This window comes from Pelmatolapia mariae, linkage group LG7 (assembly GCF_036321145.2).
Source record: "Pelmatolapia mariae isolate MD_Pm_ZW linkage group LG7, Pm_UMD_F_2, whole genome shotgun sequence".
NCBI lineage: Eukaryota > Metazoa > Chordata > Actinopteri > Cichliformes > Cichlidae > Pelmatolapia > Pelmatolapia mariae.
This window is the reverse complement of record NC_086233.1, coordinates 13,439,277-13,453,305: the sequence shown is the minus strand read 5'-3', so window position 1 is coordinate 13,453,305 and position 14,029 is coordinate 13,439,277. Positions and strand designations below refer to the sequence as shown.

Sequence of the window (14,029 nt, the reverse complement as noted above, 5' to 3'; positions counted from 1 at the left end):
GTCCAGAGGGTGCACAGTCTACTTTAGGTTTAGCTCTGACTTTACTTAACTTCACTGCATAGTGAATTGGTACTAGTTGCATCTCCTCTACTACATTATTAGCAACAAGCTTTTTTCAATTTATCTTACATTGAGAGATTTAGCCAAACTAAAAGCTAACTAGTGGCTAACCAAAAATGCAAAACAAGAACAAGAAAAAGCCCAAAGTTCTAATTTTAATTCCAAAACAGATGATAGACAGGCAATAGGGAAAATAAAACAGGTAAAGAACAACCAAGTTCATGAATCATAGCAAAAGGTCATAAACAAGGATCACAAGAAACTGCTGGATCACTTGGCTCCAAAGAAAACAGGACAGTCTATCAAGTGTGAACTAACGGACAGGAGGTGTGCATGTATACTGTACATTGGGAAGGCTGGCTGGATAACTGGACACAGGCAAGACAAATTCGAATCAAGTCAGTGAAGGTACCCCAGACGATTACTAAGAAGGGACAAACGATAACGACAGGAAGTGGACCTGACATAAGTCCAAAATGACCAAAAATAACTCAATAATACAGTAAATGGTAAATGGCCTGTATTTATATAAGCGCCTTTACTAGTCCCTAAGGACCCCAAAGCGCTTTACATATCCAGTCATTCACCCATTCACACACACATTCACACACTGGTGATGGCAAGCTACATTGTAGCCACAGCTGCCCTGGGGCGCACTGACAGAGGCGAGGCTGCCGGACACTGGCGCCACCGGGCCCTCTGACCACCACCAGTAGGCAACGGGTGAAGTGTCTTGCCCAAGGACACAACGACCGAGACTGTCCGAGTCGGGGCTCGAACCGGCAACCTTCCGATTACAAGGCGAACTCCCAACTCTTGAGCCACGATCGCCCCAATTATGGCGATCATGGCTCCATAATTGTTTAAATTGTGGATTTAAACAGAAATCCACAACTATGAGAAGTCCATTTTTCACAACTTTTTTTCCCACTACATTTAAACATAACACAAACTCACCAAGTTGTTGCTACACAACAAATAATTTAAACATTTAAAACATTTTGAAACATGCAGTGAAAAATCGGATCTAATCGGAAACTAAAAAGATCATCATGATACAAAATATGGGCACAAAATATTGCAGTTGCAGTCATAATACAAAGGTCTTCCTGGGATTAGATAAATTTAACTTGTAAGCAGCTGTATGCATAAGAACTTGAAGGGAAACAAAAACATTGCAAATATGTTTTTATAGTTACTTGAATTTGCAAAACTTCTGTTCATTGTGACAAAAAGGGAAATTGGTGTTTCATAAATGCTAAACTATAACACATTACTCAAAATCCTGATGAGCAAGTTAGCAAGCTAACATTACCGTTCAGTTAATATCACCAGTGCTTAAGTAGAGCTTCGTAGAGCTGCATGACTATAACATCACCATGATTATAGGTTCATAGCTGTTTTCAAACAGGATAACTATGTCTGGGAGTGTATTACATTTCTTGTGTATTTCTGCCTCTAATAGAAGCTGTCAGAGCATGACGAGTCTGTACAGTACCACTGTATCTCCAATAAAGGACGGCTTATCTTCTCCCCTCTTCAGACCAAGTAACACTGGCAAACCTCCTCTGCGGGCCCTTTATGACTTGCTCATAGCGCCAATGGAAGGGGTATGTATGTGTGTCTCCAAGGAAAGATTTATATTTCAATTCACAATTTGAATTTGTCTTCTTTATGGTTTTTCACACAAATCTGTGTGTTACGATTGCCCTCCACCTCTCTCTATACAGGGCCTGATGCACAGTAGTGGACCCGTGGGTAGACACAGACAACTTGTGTTAGTTCTGGAGGGAGAATTATACCTAATTCCATTTGCTTTGCTCAAAGGCAGCTCCTCTAATGAGTACCTGTATGAAAGGTTCAGTCTAATTTCTGTACCCTCTTTAGCCAGCCTGGGAGCAACAATAAAGGTAAGTCATTTTGGTACCCTTTGATTTCTGATAATAGATGTAAAGTAACAGATATTGTATTTGTTGAATCAAACAATTCCGACATATGTGTTTATTCAATTAATTATTAAAAAAAATTTATTGCTTATTATAATATCTCTGTATCAAATGTGTTCAAACTGCAGCCTCATGCTCGACGCAGTGGACACTTATTTTGCCCAGATGGAGGCTCAATGGCTGCAGTGGTCGGTGCACCTCATTTGCCACCGAGTGTCATGGACCGTTGGCTATGGGGGCCCTTACCCTCAGCCCAAGAGGAAGCCCTGTGGCTGGGAGAGCAGCTGGGATGTCATCCCCTAATGGGAGCCAATGCCACAAAGGATCGTGTTTTAGCAGCTCTGAGTCAGGCAGAGTGTGTTCACTTTGCCACACATATATCTTGGAAGCTTGCAGCTTTGGTCCTTGCCCCTAGCCAAGAGCATGCTGGAGGAGATGGGGCAGGTGGCCGACCAAAGGAGAAATCGCCCCGCAGGACGTCAGTGTCAGGCGAAGCAGCAGATCAGGGTGGAAAAGTGAAGGGTTTGTTTTCAAAGAGCAGCCCAGAGAGACTCAGAGGAGCAGATGAAAGGAGTGAGGATGGTGAAAGTGTGTGTGAGGTAGAGAGTATCTGTGATAGTCCACCACTTCAAGATTTCCTTCTTACTGCTGCTGATATACTGGACCTTTGCCTGACTGTCAAACTGGTGGTCCTGAGGTATAACTATTCACAGATTTGGTCTTTTGCACAGGCTTTTCTTAGCTTTTGACTGTCCCATGTAACTCTTTGACCCTTTGCCACCTCAGGTTGTACCCAGAGTCCGGCAGCAAGGTAACAGCAGATGGAGTTGTGGGGTTGACTCGAGCGTTCTTGGCTGCAGGGGTCCAGTGTGTGTGTGTCTCTTTGTGGCCTGTGCCAGTAGCTGCCTCTAAGCTGTTCACACACACCTTCTACACAGCTCTTCACAATGGGACCAAAGCCAGTGCAGCTCTGACGGAAGCCATGAAGACACTGCAGAGCAGCAAGCACTTCTCACACCCCTCCAACTGGGCTGGTTAGCAAACAATCATTAATGTAAAGTACTAAAGCTTGACTCAGTTGCTTTGAGCCACAGCACGCAGACACAAGAGGAGTAGCTGTAAAATATAGTGGAGCATTTATCAGCTAACCAATTTCTTCCTTCAAATGAGCTAAAAGCAACCAATTAGTTTGTACAACTTAGCAATGTCAATGTCTGAGATATGTTAGATGATACGTAAACGCTATAAAGTTTGAAAAAGAATAATTGTTGTGGCCACTGTATCCAATATGGCAAGTCTGTTGGGGTGTTACTGGTCAGCAGTGATATGTGTGTTCAAGCAAGGTATGAGAAAGAGTAAACCATGAACTAGAAGTGGGCGGATCAATCCAATTATCGATAGCATTGATATCAATGCTGGTATTGATTTTGGGTCGATACTAGCACAGCAGGATCAACACTTTATTTCTATTCTTCAAGTTCATTATGTAGCCCACTGTGTTACATAAGTTATTCTCTGGCGATGAAAATTTTACCTTAAACATGTCATGCCTATTTTATTCATAACTTACAGCACATTTAAACAACAGAAGCTAACCCAAAGTGCTTTGGAGACGGCTACATTTACATTCCAGAACTCCAAAAAACACAGTTTCAATATGCATAAGAAACTGAAAAATGTGTTTTGTTGTATTTTTTTAGGTTACATGCTTATTGGCAATGATGTAAAGCTGAACAGTCCCATGTCACTGGTTGGCCAAGCCCTGATAGAGATCCTTCAGTACCCAGAGAGGGCCAGGGATGCCCTGAGAGTGTTGTTACACTTGGTAAGGCTTCTTCAAACTTTGCAGTGTCACTTTCTCTATTAGTTCTCTATTAGTAAGTTTAAAATTCAAAAGATGAATTTAGATATCAGTTCAATAAAATGACAGCCGATTTGTCATAAATACCACTGGAAAATCTTAAATGAGCATGACTTTAATCACTTTAATTAGAAATGTGATTTTTATTTTTTGTCAGAGCATCCAAAGATTCACTATTGTAAAGTTCACAAATGTGAATACTGGCTTAACTGCTTTTTATAGCAGTTATTTTATGTCATTTAATTAAAGACTGTTGATTGAAAAAAGTTTTTAAAAAGCCATATGAAAACATTATGTTAAGTTTAGATAATTCATACTGAGCTATTTTAATGACTTTATGACTTTGCATCAAACAAGTATTGAACAATAAAGAAAGTCATTACATTCAGCGCTAGGTCTGTGTGAACATGTTAACCTACTTTGACTGCAAATTGCTTTTTTTCTGCAATGCTTCTTATCTTTACCCCTCTTGATTTGGGGACATCACTTTCCCTCCATCTAAGGAAAAAGAATTCAAATGTCTTAGCGAGACAGACTGGGGAAACTATACTTAGCTCTCATGAAGATCAATAAAAATCTAATACAGTGAATCATGACTTTAGTTATCATCATCAGACTTCCATCAGAGCATGTTGCCGAACTTTCAGAGTCATTGGGGTTCCAGCATGCTGGTGTTAGCTGATACCTTACAGCATTGTGGTCACGTCTGGCTCTAAATAGCATGGCAGGGGGGTAAAATGCTAACATTAAAGCCTTAAAAATGCAGAGTCCAGAATGATGTCAGTGAGTGCTGCCATTGTGGCTACGGTCCCCTTTTATGGAATAAAGTGCAGTATGAATGTGTGAATGAGGCTTGTAGTAGAGCTTAGACTAGAAAAGTGCTGTATAAATATAACTCCACAATCCGCGCACAGAGATCTGAGGTACCAATGAGAAATGGTAAAGCTATTTTCTGGTGAATTCTGGAATTAAAATGCTTCTTAAGGAAGCACCCATGATTGTGTTCAACACAAAGAAAACATCTTGATTGCTAATGAAATGCATGATTATCAATCAAGATGTTTTCTTTTAATTTTCTTTCAGTTTTGTCCTGTCCAGAAAATGTTAAATTGTTTATGAATGGCACCTCAAAACACATTTTTCCCACATCTGAACGTTCCAGTCTGATTAAATAACACAATTTGTGCCTGTTTCTGTCAACAGGTTGAGAAATCTCTACAGCGCATTCAGAGTGGCCAGTGTAACCCAATGTACACATCGCAGCAAAGTGTGGAGAATAAGGTCTGTGTGTTGGTCTTTCCTTTTCCTTCTCTTTAAATGTCAACCTTTGTGTATTCTCTGTTCATGTCCACATGTCTCCTCTGTGCTGGGTAAGGTCGGCGGGGTTCCTGGGTGGCAGGCCCTTCTCTCTGCAGTGGGTTTTCGGTTGGACTTCTCTGGTAGTGGTGCTGGACTCCCTGCGGCAGTTTTTTTTCCTACGTCAGATCCTGGGGATCGACTGCAGCAGTGCAGTACCACTCTACAGTCACTGCTTGGTAACAGAGTTTTTCCATTATTCAAAACATCTCCTATGTCAGTCATACTGATAAAATCATATTTGTTTAATGTACAGTATCTCACAAAAGTGAGTACAACCCTCACATTTTTGTAAAACTTCTTTTATATCTTTTCATGGGACAACACTGAAGATATGACACTTTGATATAATGCAAAGTACTCAGTGTACAGCTTGTACAACAGTGTAAATTTGCTGTCCCCTCTAAATAATTTAACACACAGCCATTATTGCCTTTACATTGTATCAAACTATCGTATCTTCAGTGTTGTCCCATGAAAAGATGTAACAAAATATTTACAAAAATGTGAGGGGTGTACTCACTTTTGCAAGATACCCTATATTAGCAAGAGAATAATTCAGATTATATTTTTATTTCAACTTATAGCTCTTTAAAGGCCCAGTTGTAAAACGTTACACTAGGTCGTATTAGTTGTTCGTGATCAAGATATGACAGTGCTATAGAAATTTCTAATTAACTTTCTGTGCATCCCCAGGTCTTACTCCTTCAGCCTTACAGGCACTCTGTAAGCTGGTCACAGCATCTGAGGCTGGAGAACAGCTCATTCATAAGGTACTATCATGTTGGACAGGTGGTCATGACAGTGGTTGAAGAACTACGCACATCTTTAATGAAGTATAATCCCCCCAAAAAATAAGATCTCCCTCCACCACCTGTTTTTATTCTTGGCCTTTACTACAGTAACGTTGATAATTCCAAGCTCAAAAAGCTAGGGGATGGTATTATTGTGTTGCTTAAACTTGGGTGCTCTACCAGAGGCCTCGGAGTTTGGGTGTTCTATTTTAGCTGTACCAGGGGCTGAAGGACAAACTGGCGCAGATGCACTCTTCTGAACAGAGACCTCTGTTTTGGGGTTACAGCTCCTAATGTTTCTATTACCATTGGGACAACTTTGGACTTTACCCTCCACATCTACTCCAGTTTTTCCTCCTGGCCCTGGTAACTCTCTATTTTCTTGTGGTCCTTCTTCCCATTGTTGCTGTCCACCACTATGTCATGTTGGTTGGCCAGTAGCTGCTTGTCTGTCTGGAACTCAAAGTCCAACATGACCATACCCCTATTGTTCTTAACCACCTTTGGTGGTGCCCCCCCACCCCCCCATCTGAAAGTGGGGACTTTTCGTCCATATGCAGCTCAGATGTTCCTGTACACTATTCAAGGCACTGAGTCATAGGCTTTCTTATGGTCAATCCAGGCAGAGCTCCGGTTGGCTTGCCTGATCTTAGAGTCCTGGTGTAAAAACAGCAATTCTGTCATTGCAGGTAGCTAAGCATCATCTAGTTCACTTCCAATGCTTCTTCTATCAGGGTCAGCTCATTATGTCCACACTGCTCACTCATTCCCACTGGGTTGCAGCCTCTCAATCTCTAGCTTTGATAGTAACTGTGTTCTACTGATGTTGCACCATTGATTGATGCCCTGAGCTATTAGGTGCTTCTTAGTCAGTGAGGATGTTGTATTTCTATTCATCATCATCGTTCCCACATGCAGAGAGAGAGAGATTTCCAGTTTTTTCCAGAACTGTAGGGAAGTAAAATTTACTGAATATGGTTAGTAATCTAGTTCAGCGGTCCCCAACCCCCGGACCTCGGACCGGTAACGGTCCGTGAGTCGTTTGGTACCGGGCCGCAAGAGTTGAGGCTCAGGTGTGAAATGTATGGTTTTCAGGGTTTTTATCGGTTTTCAGCGTTATTTTGTCATCGTTTTTATCGTTAACTCGGTTTTCCTGGGTCTTTTCACGTGTGCTATGAATAAATCTTCTTTTTTTCGGTACCGGTACTAGTTTTATTTGTTGTATTTATCCGCGACACCTTAAAGGCCGGTCCGTGAAAATATTGTCGGGCATAAACCGGTCCGTGGCGCAAAAAAGGTTGGGGACCGCTGATCTAGTTCATTTGCACGACTGCTTTCTGCAAACACACTCAACAGTACATGCATTGTTGTTTCCCAACCCTAGCATGCATCTGGTCAGCATGGTCATGAGATATTCTGCACACTCGTCTTTTAATCACTCATAACTAAAACAGATTGCTTGTATAGCTAGTTGGTAAAGTGCAGAGCACCCCCACTCTTCACTCTAATTTTTCATTTTGCAGTCATTTGTTTGGTTTCATCACTCTTTGCTTGCTGTAGCCCTCCATAAATACTATATGTGTATCATCAAGAATTGTCTGCATAAGCACATCATCATTCATGCATGGCTGAGAATACAGTAATTCAAACACAACAATTACACAAAAATAAATCACTAAAGTTCTGTTTCTTCTTCTGTCATACACACCTCACAAAGGCAGTTAAAAGCGTGGCAGGAATGGTAAGTGTTTCATGATGAAACTTCTGGCTTGAGTTCAAAAGTATAACACTCATCAAAGCAGGCACAAACACATTCAGACACTAAGTTGCTGCACATGTTTTATTTGAATATTCTTTGTGAAGTGGGTGCTTTATCTGTCCTTGTTTATTGAGAATTGTTGATTTACACTGGAGTATTTTTATTTAATACAATCCTTATATGTTCTCAAATGTGAGGTAATAAATAAGTTAAAAACTGAAAAAGTATAAACACTCATCCAGCACTCCAGTCATTATATCTTCTTTCCTCTCCATAGCTTCACCAAGTGTTGGTTCAGTTGCAGTCAGGCGACAAAGAGCAAGACTTTCCACTGGCTCCCATTCAAGTGTCAATTAGTGTGCAGCTCTGGAGGCTGCCAGGCTGCCACGAGTTCCTGGCTGCACTGGGTGAGTCATCCTTAAAAGAAACTTAGTTTCACTTTTTTTTTTTACCTCCTTGTCAGTGATCTACTGCATCACCCATGTCAGTTGTAAGTAAAGAAAATGTCGGTAAAAACTAGCACAGAGCAAAAAATTATGTTATTATATTCAGAACATATTGAAACACATGTATATGCATTGGGCTTCTGATTAGGGTTCTTTAATAGTGTTGTTTCTTGGTTTACATTGTAAATACTTTTGTTTATCCTTTTCCATCTGTCTTTGATGCTTTTATGTCTACTTATTTTCCTGTTTGTCTTTGTGTGAGCTTTCATATCACCTACTGAACACCCCTTATCAGACACTTTTGCCTTTTACTGAATTATGTTTGTGAGAAAGGACTCAAGCTCTACAGTTACCATGTTAAATGATAAAGTTCTTTGTAATGAATTGGAAAAACACTGAACATATATGGCTTGTTTGGAAGGGTTGTCAGAAGAAAGCCTTCTCTCTCTAAAAAGAACATGACAGCATGGCTGTTTATTTCATCTGAACAAATTAAAAAAAATTCTGGAACAATGTCCTTTGCACAGACAAGAGCAAAGTGGAGATGTTTAGCATTAAAGAAAAGCACCACATTCAGCAAAAACCAAACACACCATATTAGCACAAACGCCTCATACCACCATCTGTCAAATAGTCAAAGTCAAATTTATTTATATAGCACATTTAAAACAACAAATGTTGACCAAGGTGCTGTACAATTAAGATAATCAAAAGAAATAAAAACATCGGGAGACATGATAAAAGTTAAGAAAAAGAATAATAAAATTAGAAGATTTGAGTAAGAATAAGAAAAATAAAAGTAATACAAACTCATTTTGATTTAAAAGCCATGGAGTAAAAGTCGGTTTTCAGACGGGTTTTAAAAGTGTCCAATGTTGGGGAGGTCCTGATGTGAAGGGACAGTTTGTTCCATAATTTAGGAGCAGTCACAGCAAAGGCCCGATCTCTGTGCTTTAATCTGGACCTCGGGACAGCCAGGAGCAATTGATCCGCAGACCTCAGTGACCTTGCAGGAGTGTACCAATTTAAAAGATCAGAAAGGTATGAGGGTGCTAACCCCTGCAATACCTTAAAAACAAATAATAAAATCTTAAACTTAATTCTAAAACTAACTGGCAGCCAGTGTAATGATGCCAGTATGGGGGATATGTGTTCTCGCTTGCCAGTTGTGCTGCAGCGTTTTGGACCAGCTGCAGACAGCTAACTGATGACAGACCAATACCAGAGTAAAGACTATTACAGTAGTCGAGGCGAGATGAAATGAAGGCATGGATAGCTCTCTCAAAGTCTCTAAAACAGAGAAATGGCTTCACTTTAGCAAGTAGCCGAAGATGAAAGAAACTGGTTTGATTACAGCATTAATCTGTTTGTCAAACGTTAGATTAGAGTCAAAGATAACTCCTAGGTTCCTCGCAGAAGGTTTTTTATAAATTTCTAAGGGGCCAAAGTCGCAGTGGTCACAGGAACTAAACACAATCACCTCTGCTTTCTGTTCATTTAGGTTAAGAAAGTTTAAAGCCATCCATGCCTTAACATCCTTTTTAAAAATTAAACCCATAGGGAGCATATAAAAAGAAAAAGAGAACTGGGCCAAGAATGGACCCCTGGGGGACCCCACAAGAAAGTGGGTTTTTTGAGGATGATGTATCCCCCAATCTAACAGAACAGGTAAGATTTAAACCACTCCAATGCAGTCCCTTCGATTCCGACACAGTGTTCAAGCCGAGAGATAAGAATCCTATGATCTACGGTCAAAGGCAGCACTGAGGTCTAATAGTATTAAAATGGCAGAATCTCCCGAGTCAGTAAAAGTTAAAAGGTCATTAAAAACTTTTAAAAGAGCAGTTTCAGTGCTGTGGTGGGCTTTAAAACCAGACGGAAATACTTCACTAATGCCATTTTTATATAGAAAGGTCTGGCGCTGAAGAAGGACAACTTTCACTAGGACTTTAGAAAGAACAGACAATTTAGAAATTGGTCTGTAGTTGGATAAAATTGCTGGATCCAGGTTTTTTTTTAAAAAATAGGTTCCACCACAGCATGTTTAAAGTCAGCAGGGACACACCCAGACTGAAGACTGCTATTGACAATAGACAGCAAACTCATACCCACAGTGTCAAAAACATCAGCACTTTAATGACATTAAATAGTGTTTACCAAAGCAATTTGAGGAAAATGAACGAACACCTGTGGATTGATTCCAAACGGTTCTCATGTTTCCTCATTTTTCCGATCTCGTCATTTAGGAATGTGTTGGGTGCCCGGAAGCGTAACATGTTGACGATTTGTCACCTAGCGTAAAATATTACGCCTCGAGAGTGAGAACGCGTTGTTTATATAGATTTTAGAGCCGTGTATACTCAAATCCAGATTATATCTTTTTCAGGCAAGCCTCTGAATATTTCAGCAAGACAATGCTAAGACGCATACTGCAATTATAATGAACCCATGCTGTACAACGAACCATTGCTGTTGTACAATATGGCTTTGTTGTAAAAAGTCCAGGTGATGAACTTGCCTGTTTGCAATCCAGATTTTTGATCACCTGCAAACATCTGGCGTATCAAATGAAAAATACAACAACTGAACAACCAGCTGTTAAGTAGCTAGATTCATACATCAGACAAGACAACATTCCACTCCAAAAATCCAGTAGCTGGTCTTCTCAGTTCCCAGACGCTTACAGACTGTTGTCAAAAGAAGAGAGTGGTAAACATGGACCTGTTTCAACATTTATTTATTTTTTTAGACATTTTACTACCATCAAATTCATGTCCATGCTAATATGTTTCTTTAGATGGTACTGTACATTTTCTCAATTTAAACAATTGATATTTTTTCTGTGTTCTATTGTGAATAAATTATGGGTATTTGTAAATGCTTGCATTCAATTTTTATTCACATTTTCACAGCATCCCAACTTTTTTGGGAATTGGGGGTTATATAGAATCATCATACTCATTTTGTAATCTAAAATGAATTAATAAAGTAACTAACTACTTTAGCAGTGAAGAACATAAAGCTTACTATTTGTCACTGAAGTGTACTCAGATTTGGCTTTTGGCTGGATTTTGTGCTCTGTCTTTGTCAGGCTTTGACCTTTGTGAAGTTGGTCAGGAGGAAGTGGTGCTGAAGACTGGAAAACAGGCCAGCAGACGCATCATGCATTTTGCCCTTCAGTCTCTTCTAGCGCTGTTTGGTAAAAATAAGTTATGACTTTGGACTTTCTCTTTTATTAAATCCTACTAAATCTTTCCCAATATTCAACAAATTTTTCAAATCTCTCTCTCTCTCTCTCTCTCTCTCTCTCTCTTTTTAATCAGACTCAACAGAGCTTCCCAAGAGACTTAGCATGGACAGTTCATCCTCCCTGGAGTCTCTGTCCTCCTCCCAGTCAGCCTCCCAGCCACACTCTTTACCCCTTTCCTTAGGTTGCTACCCACCTCAACCCTCGATTTTGCCCCCCATGTGCCCTGACAACCTTTCCTGCGATGCCATCTCAGTGTACAGCCTCAGCTCCCTTGCCTCATCTCTCAGTTTCCTGTCTAGACCTGAGCCTGCAGGAAGTGACATCATCAGCCAGCGCTCACATCAACAGCCAGAGAAGCCTTGTCAAGGCCTCTACACCCATTCAGGTGGTGTATCAAGAAGTCGATTGACCAGTAATGGAGGAGTATTATCAGGAGAAGGAGAGGACGAGGAGTATGCGGGGTACTCCATTATAAGCAGTGAACCGTTAGGTCGAGGAGGAAGCGAGTGTGACACTCTGCCTCTACCTGCAGGACATAGATTTGGCAGAGTTGGTGCTGGGAGAGCATCTGCCGGGGGGCATGGGTATCCTCTAACGGTTTCCTCAAAGGGAAGCATCAGCACACCTACATCTCCAATAAAAGCTCCAACGCTGCCACTAACAGTTCAGAATAACCCCAAAGTCAAGAAGGAAATGTAAGTTCAATACTTTTTGTTAAGTCAGAAAGAGTTACTCTTGAACTTCTTTTAAATGTATCTATATGTTTCATTTTCCAGCTCAGCTCCTCAGCGGAAAGGAAAAGTCAGCAGCTCTGAGTCAGACCAGTCGAGCACTGAGACAGATAGCACAGTGAAATCCCAAGAGGAAAGGACAGGACCTGCAGGACAACTGGATCCCCAGGAGCTGGCCCAGAAGATCCTGGAGGAGACTGAGAGCCACATGCAAGCTGTGGAGAGCCTGCAGAAGGCAAACCTTAGAGGAAAGACACTGAAGGGAGCTGAGGGCAGAGATGAGTCTCTCGGCAGACAGAAATCTGTGTCCACTCCAACAACCCCAACTTTGACTCCTACAAATGGAGCCCGAGGGTTTCAGCCCTCTGAGACCAGTGCATTTAGCCGACCAACAAGTAGGGCAAGTCTAAAGTCTCCTCTCTCGCTCTCTAGTCATCTTTCACCGCTCTCTACCTCTGTCTCAATCCCTCCTCCAACTCGGCCTAAACCACCATCCCGCTCCTCATCACTGCAGAAAATCAGCTCAGGCTACAGCAGCCAAGCTCATTCATCCCCTTCGTTATCCCTCTCTGTAAAAGATCAGGGTTCACCTCTCCCTACAGTCTCCCCAGATGTGCACATACAGGCTCAGCTCAAACTGAAATACCCCAGCTCGCCTTACACTGCCCACATCTCACCTTCACACTCTCCTGCTGACAGTGCTCCATCCCCAGCCCTTTCCTATTCCTCCGCAGGATCCGTTTCAGCCTCTTCTAGCCCAGCAATCACCCCTAAGCTGCACCAATCCAAACAGGATAGCAAAATCCAGGCAATCCACAATTTAAAAACCTACTGGGCCAACGCCAGCCAGAAACCCAACATGCCATGTCCGGCCAGCTTACTCCGAGGTGAGAATAAAAAAATGAGTACAGTTCAGAAAGATGTTTTGGGTTTGCTGAATCTCTCACCTAGACATGAGTCTATCAGGAAAAATGTAGCGGAACCTGAGGACCACAACACTGATGACAGACCAAATTCTCACCCAAAACTGGAAGCTAAACCACCTCCATCTCCATCTGGCCTTCTCACACATTCTAAAGGAGGTGTCAGACTTCCCTCTGGGAACGGCTACAAGTTTCTCTCACCTGGACACTTTTTTCCATCTTCTAAATGTTGAGAATTTGAATATTTAAAGTCCTGAACACAGATTTAGGAGATCAATCTTCTGGTTAATATCTGTGCTTGTACAATGATAAAATCTGCCCATTTTCAGTGGAAATACAACTACATTTTTAGCAATCCCTGCTGAGTTGCAGGAATGAAAAAGTACTCATTTCATACTGATGGTGATTTTACATGTTACTTTTTTGTGAAGGGATGTAAATGTTTTTGAATGTGATGACTGTGCCTTCTTCTGGAGAGAAATGGAAGGGCATAATAATTAAGAGAAGTGTTGAATCTCTAGCTTTAATTTTGTTTTTATGACTGACTAGAGGGCATGTGTCTCAATGCCTCCATGTACACTGAACAGAAATGTTTTTAACCTGCAGTCTGCTTACTGAATGAACATTTTACATCAGCCTAAATGCTTGCTTTCTTTGTACTGGCCTGGATTCAATCTTGAGTTATTGTGTAATAATTATTGTTTAATGTCATTACTGTCGGTTACTGATGTCATTTATTTTGAGTGTTTTCTAATTATTATTAATATAATCATCACACAATTTATAAATACAATTAAAACAATGAAGAAGTAAAGACAACTTTTTGATATTTTTATGGTAGTTTGGTTTCATGTGTGATTGTCAGCATGGTGCCCAAGTATTTAATTGATTTTATAACATGCA

The 14,029-nt window shown here is 40.9% G+C and overlaps 1 protein-coding gene across 4 annotated transcripts in view; it reads left to right on the top strand.

Moving 5' to 3' along the window:
• The window catches only part of ttc28 (tetratricopeptide repeat domain 28), a 146,174-nt gene extending 132,145 nt beyond the window's left edge, over positions 1–14,029 (top strand). For 2 of the 4 annotated variants that reach the window (XM_063477989.1, XM_063477991.1), the window contains 13 exons: positions 1,526–1,670; positions 1,791–1,970; positions 2,135–2,703; positions 2,793–3,040; positions 3,707–3,831; positions 5,071–5,148; positions 5,243–5,402; positions 5,920–5,996; positions 7,735–7,758; positions 8,054–8,183; positions 11,314–11,421; positions 11,546–12,167; positions 12,249–14,029. In XM_063477989.1, the coding sequence (XP_063334059.1) occupies positions 1,526–1,670; positions 1,791–1,970; positions 2,135–2,703; positions 2,793–3,040; positions 3,707–3,831; positions 5,071–5,148; positions 5,243–5,402; positions 5,920–5,996; positions 7,735–7,758; positions 8,054–8,183; positions 11,314–11,421; positions 11,546–12,167; positions 12,249–13,359 (3,577 nt within the window). In that variant the 3' untranslated portion in view covers positions 13,360–14,029. The remainder of the gene's footprint in view (positions 1–1,525; positions 1,671–1,790; positions 1,971–2,134; positions 2,704–2,792; positions 3,041–3,706; positions 3,832–5,070; positions 5,149–5,242; positions 5,403–5,919; positions 5,997–7,734; positions 7,759–8,053; positions 8,184–11,313; positions 11,422–11,545; positions 12,168–12,248) is intronic. The other 2 variants (XM_063477992.1, XM_063477990.1) reach the window with 1 other exon arrangement.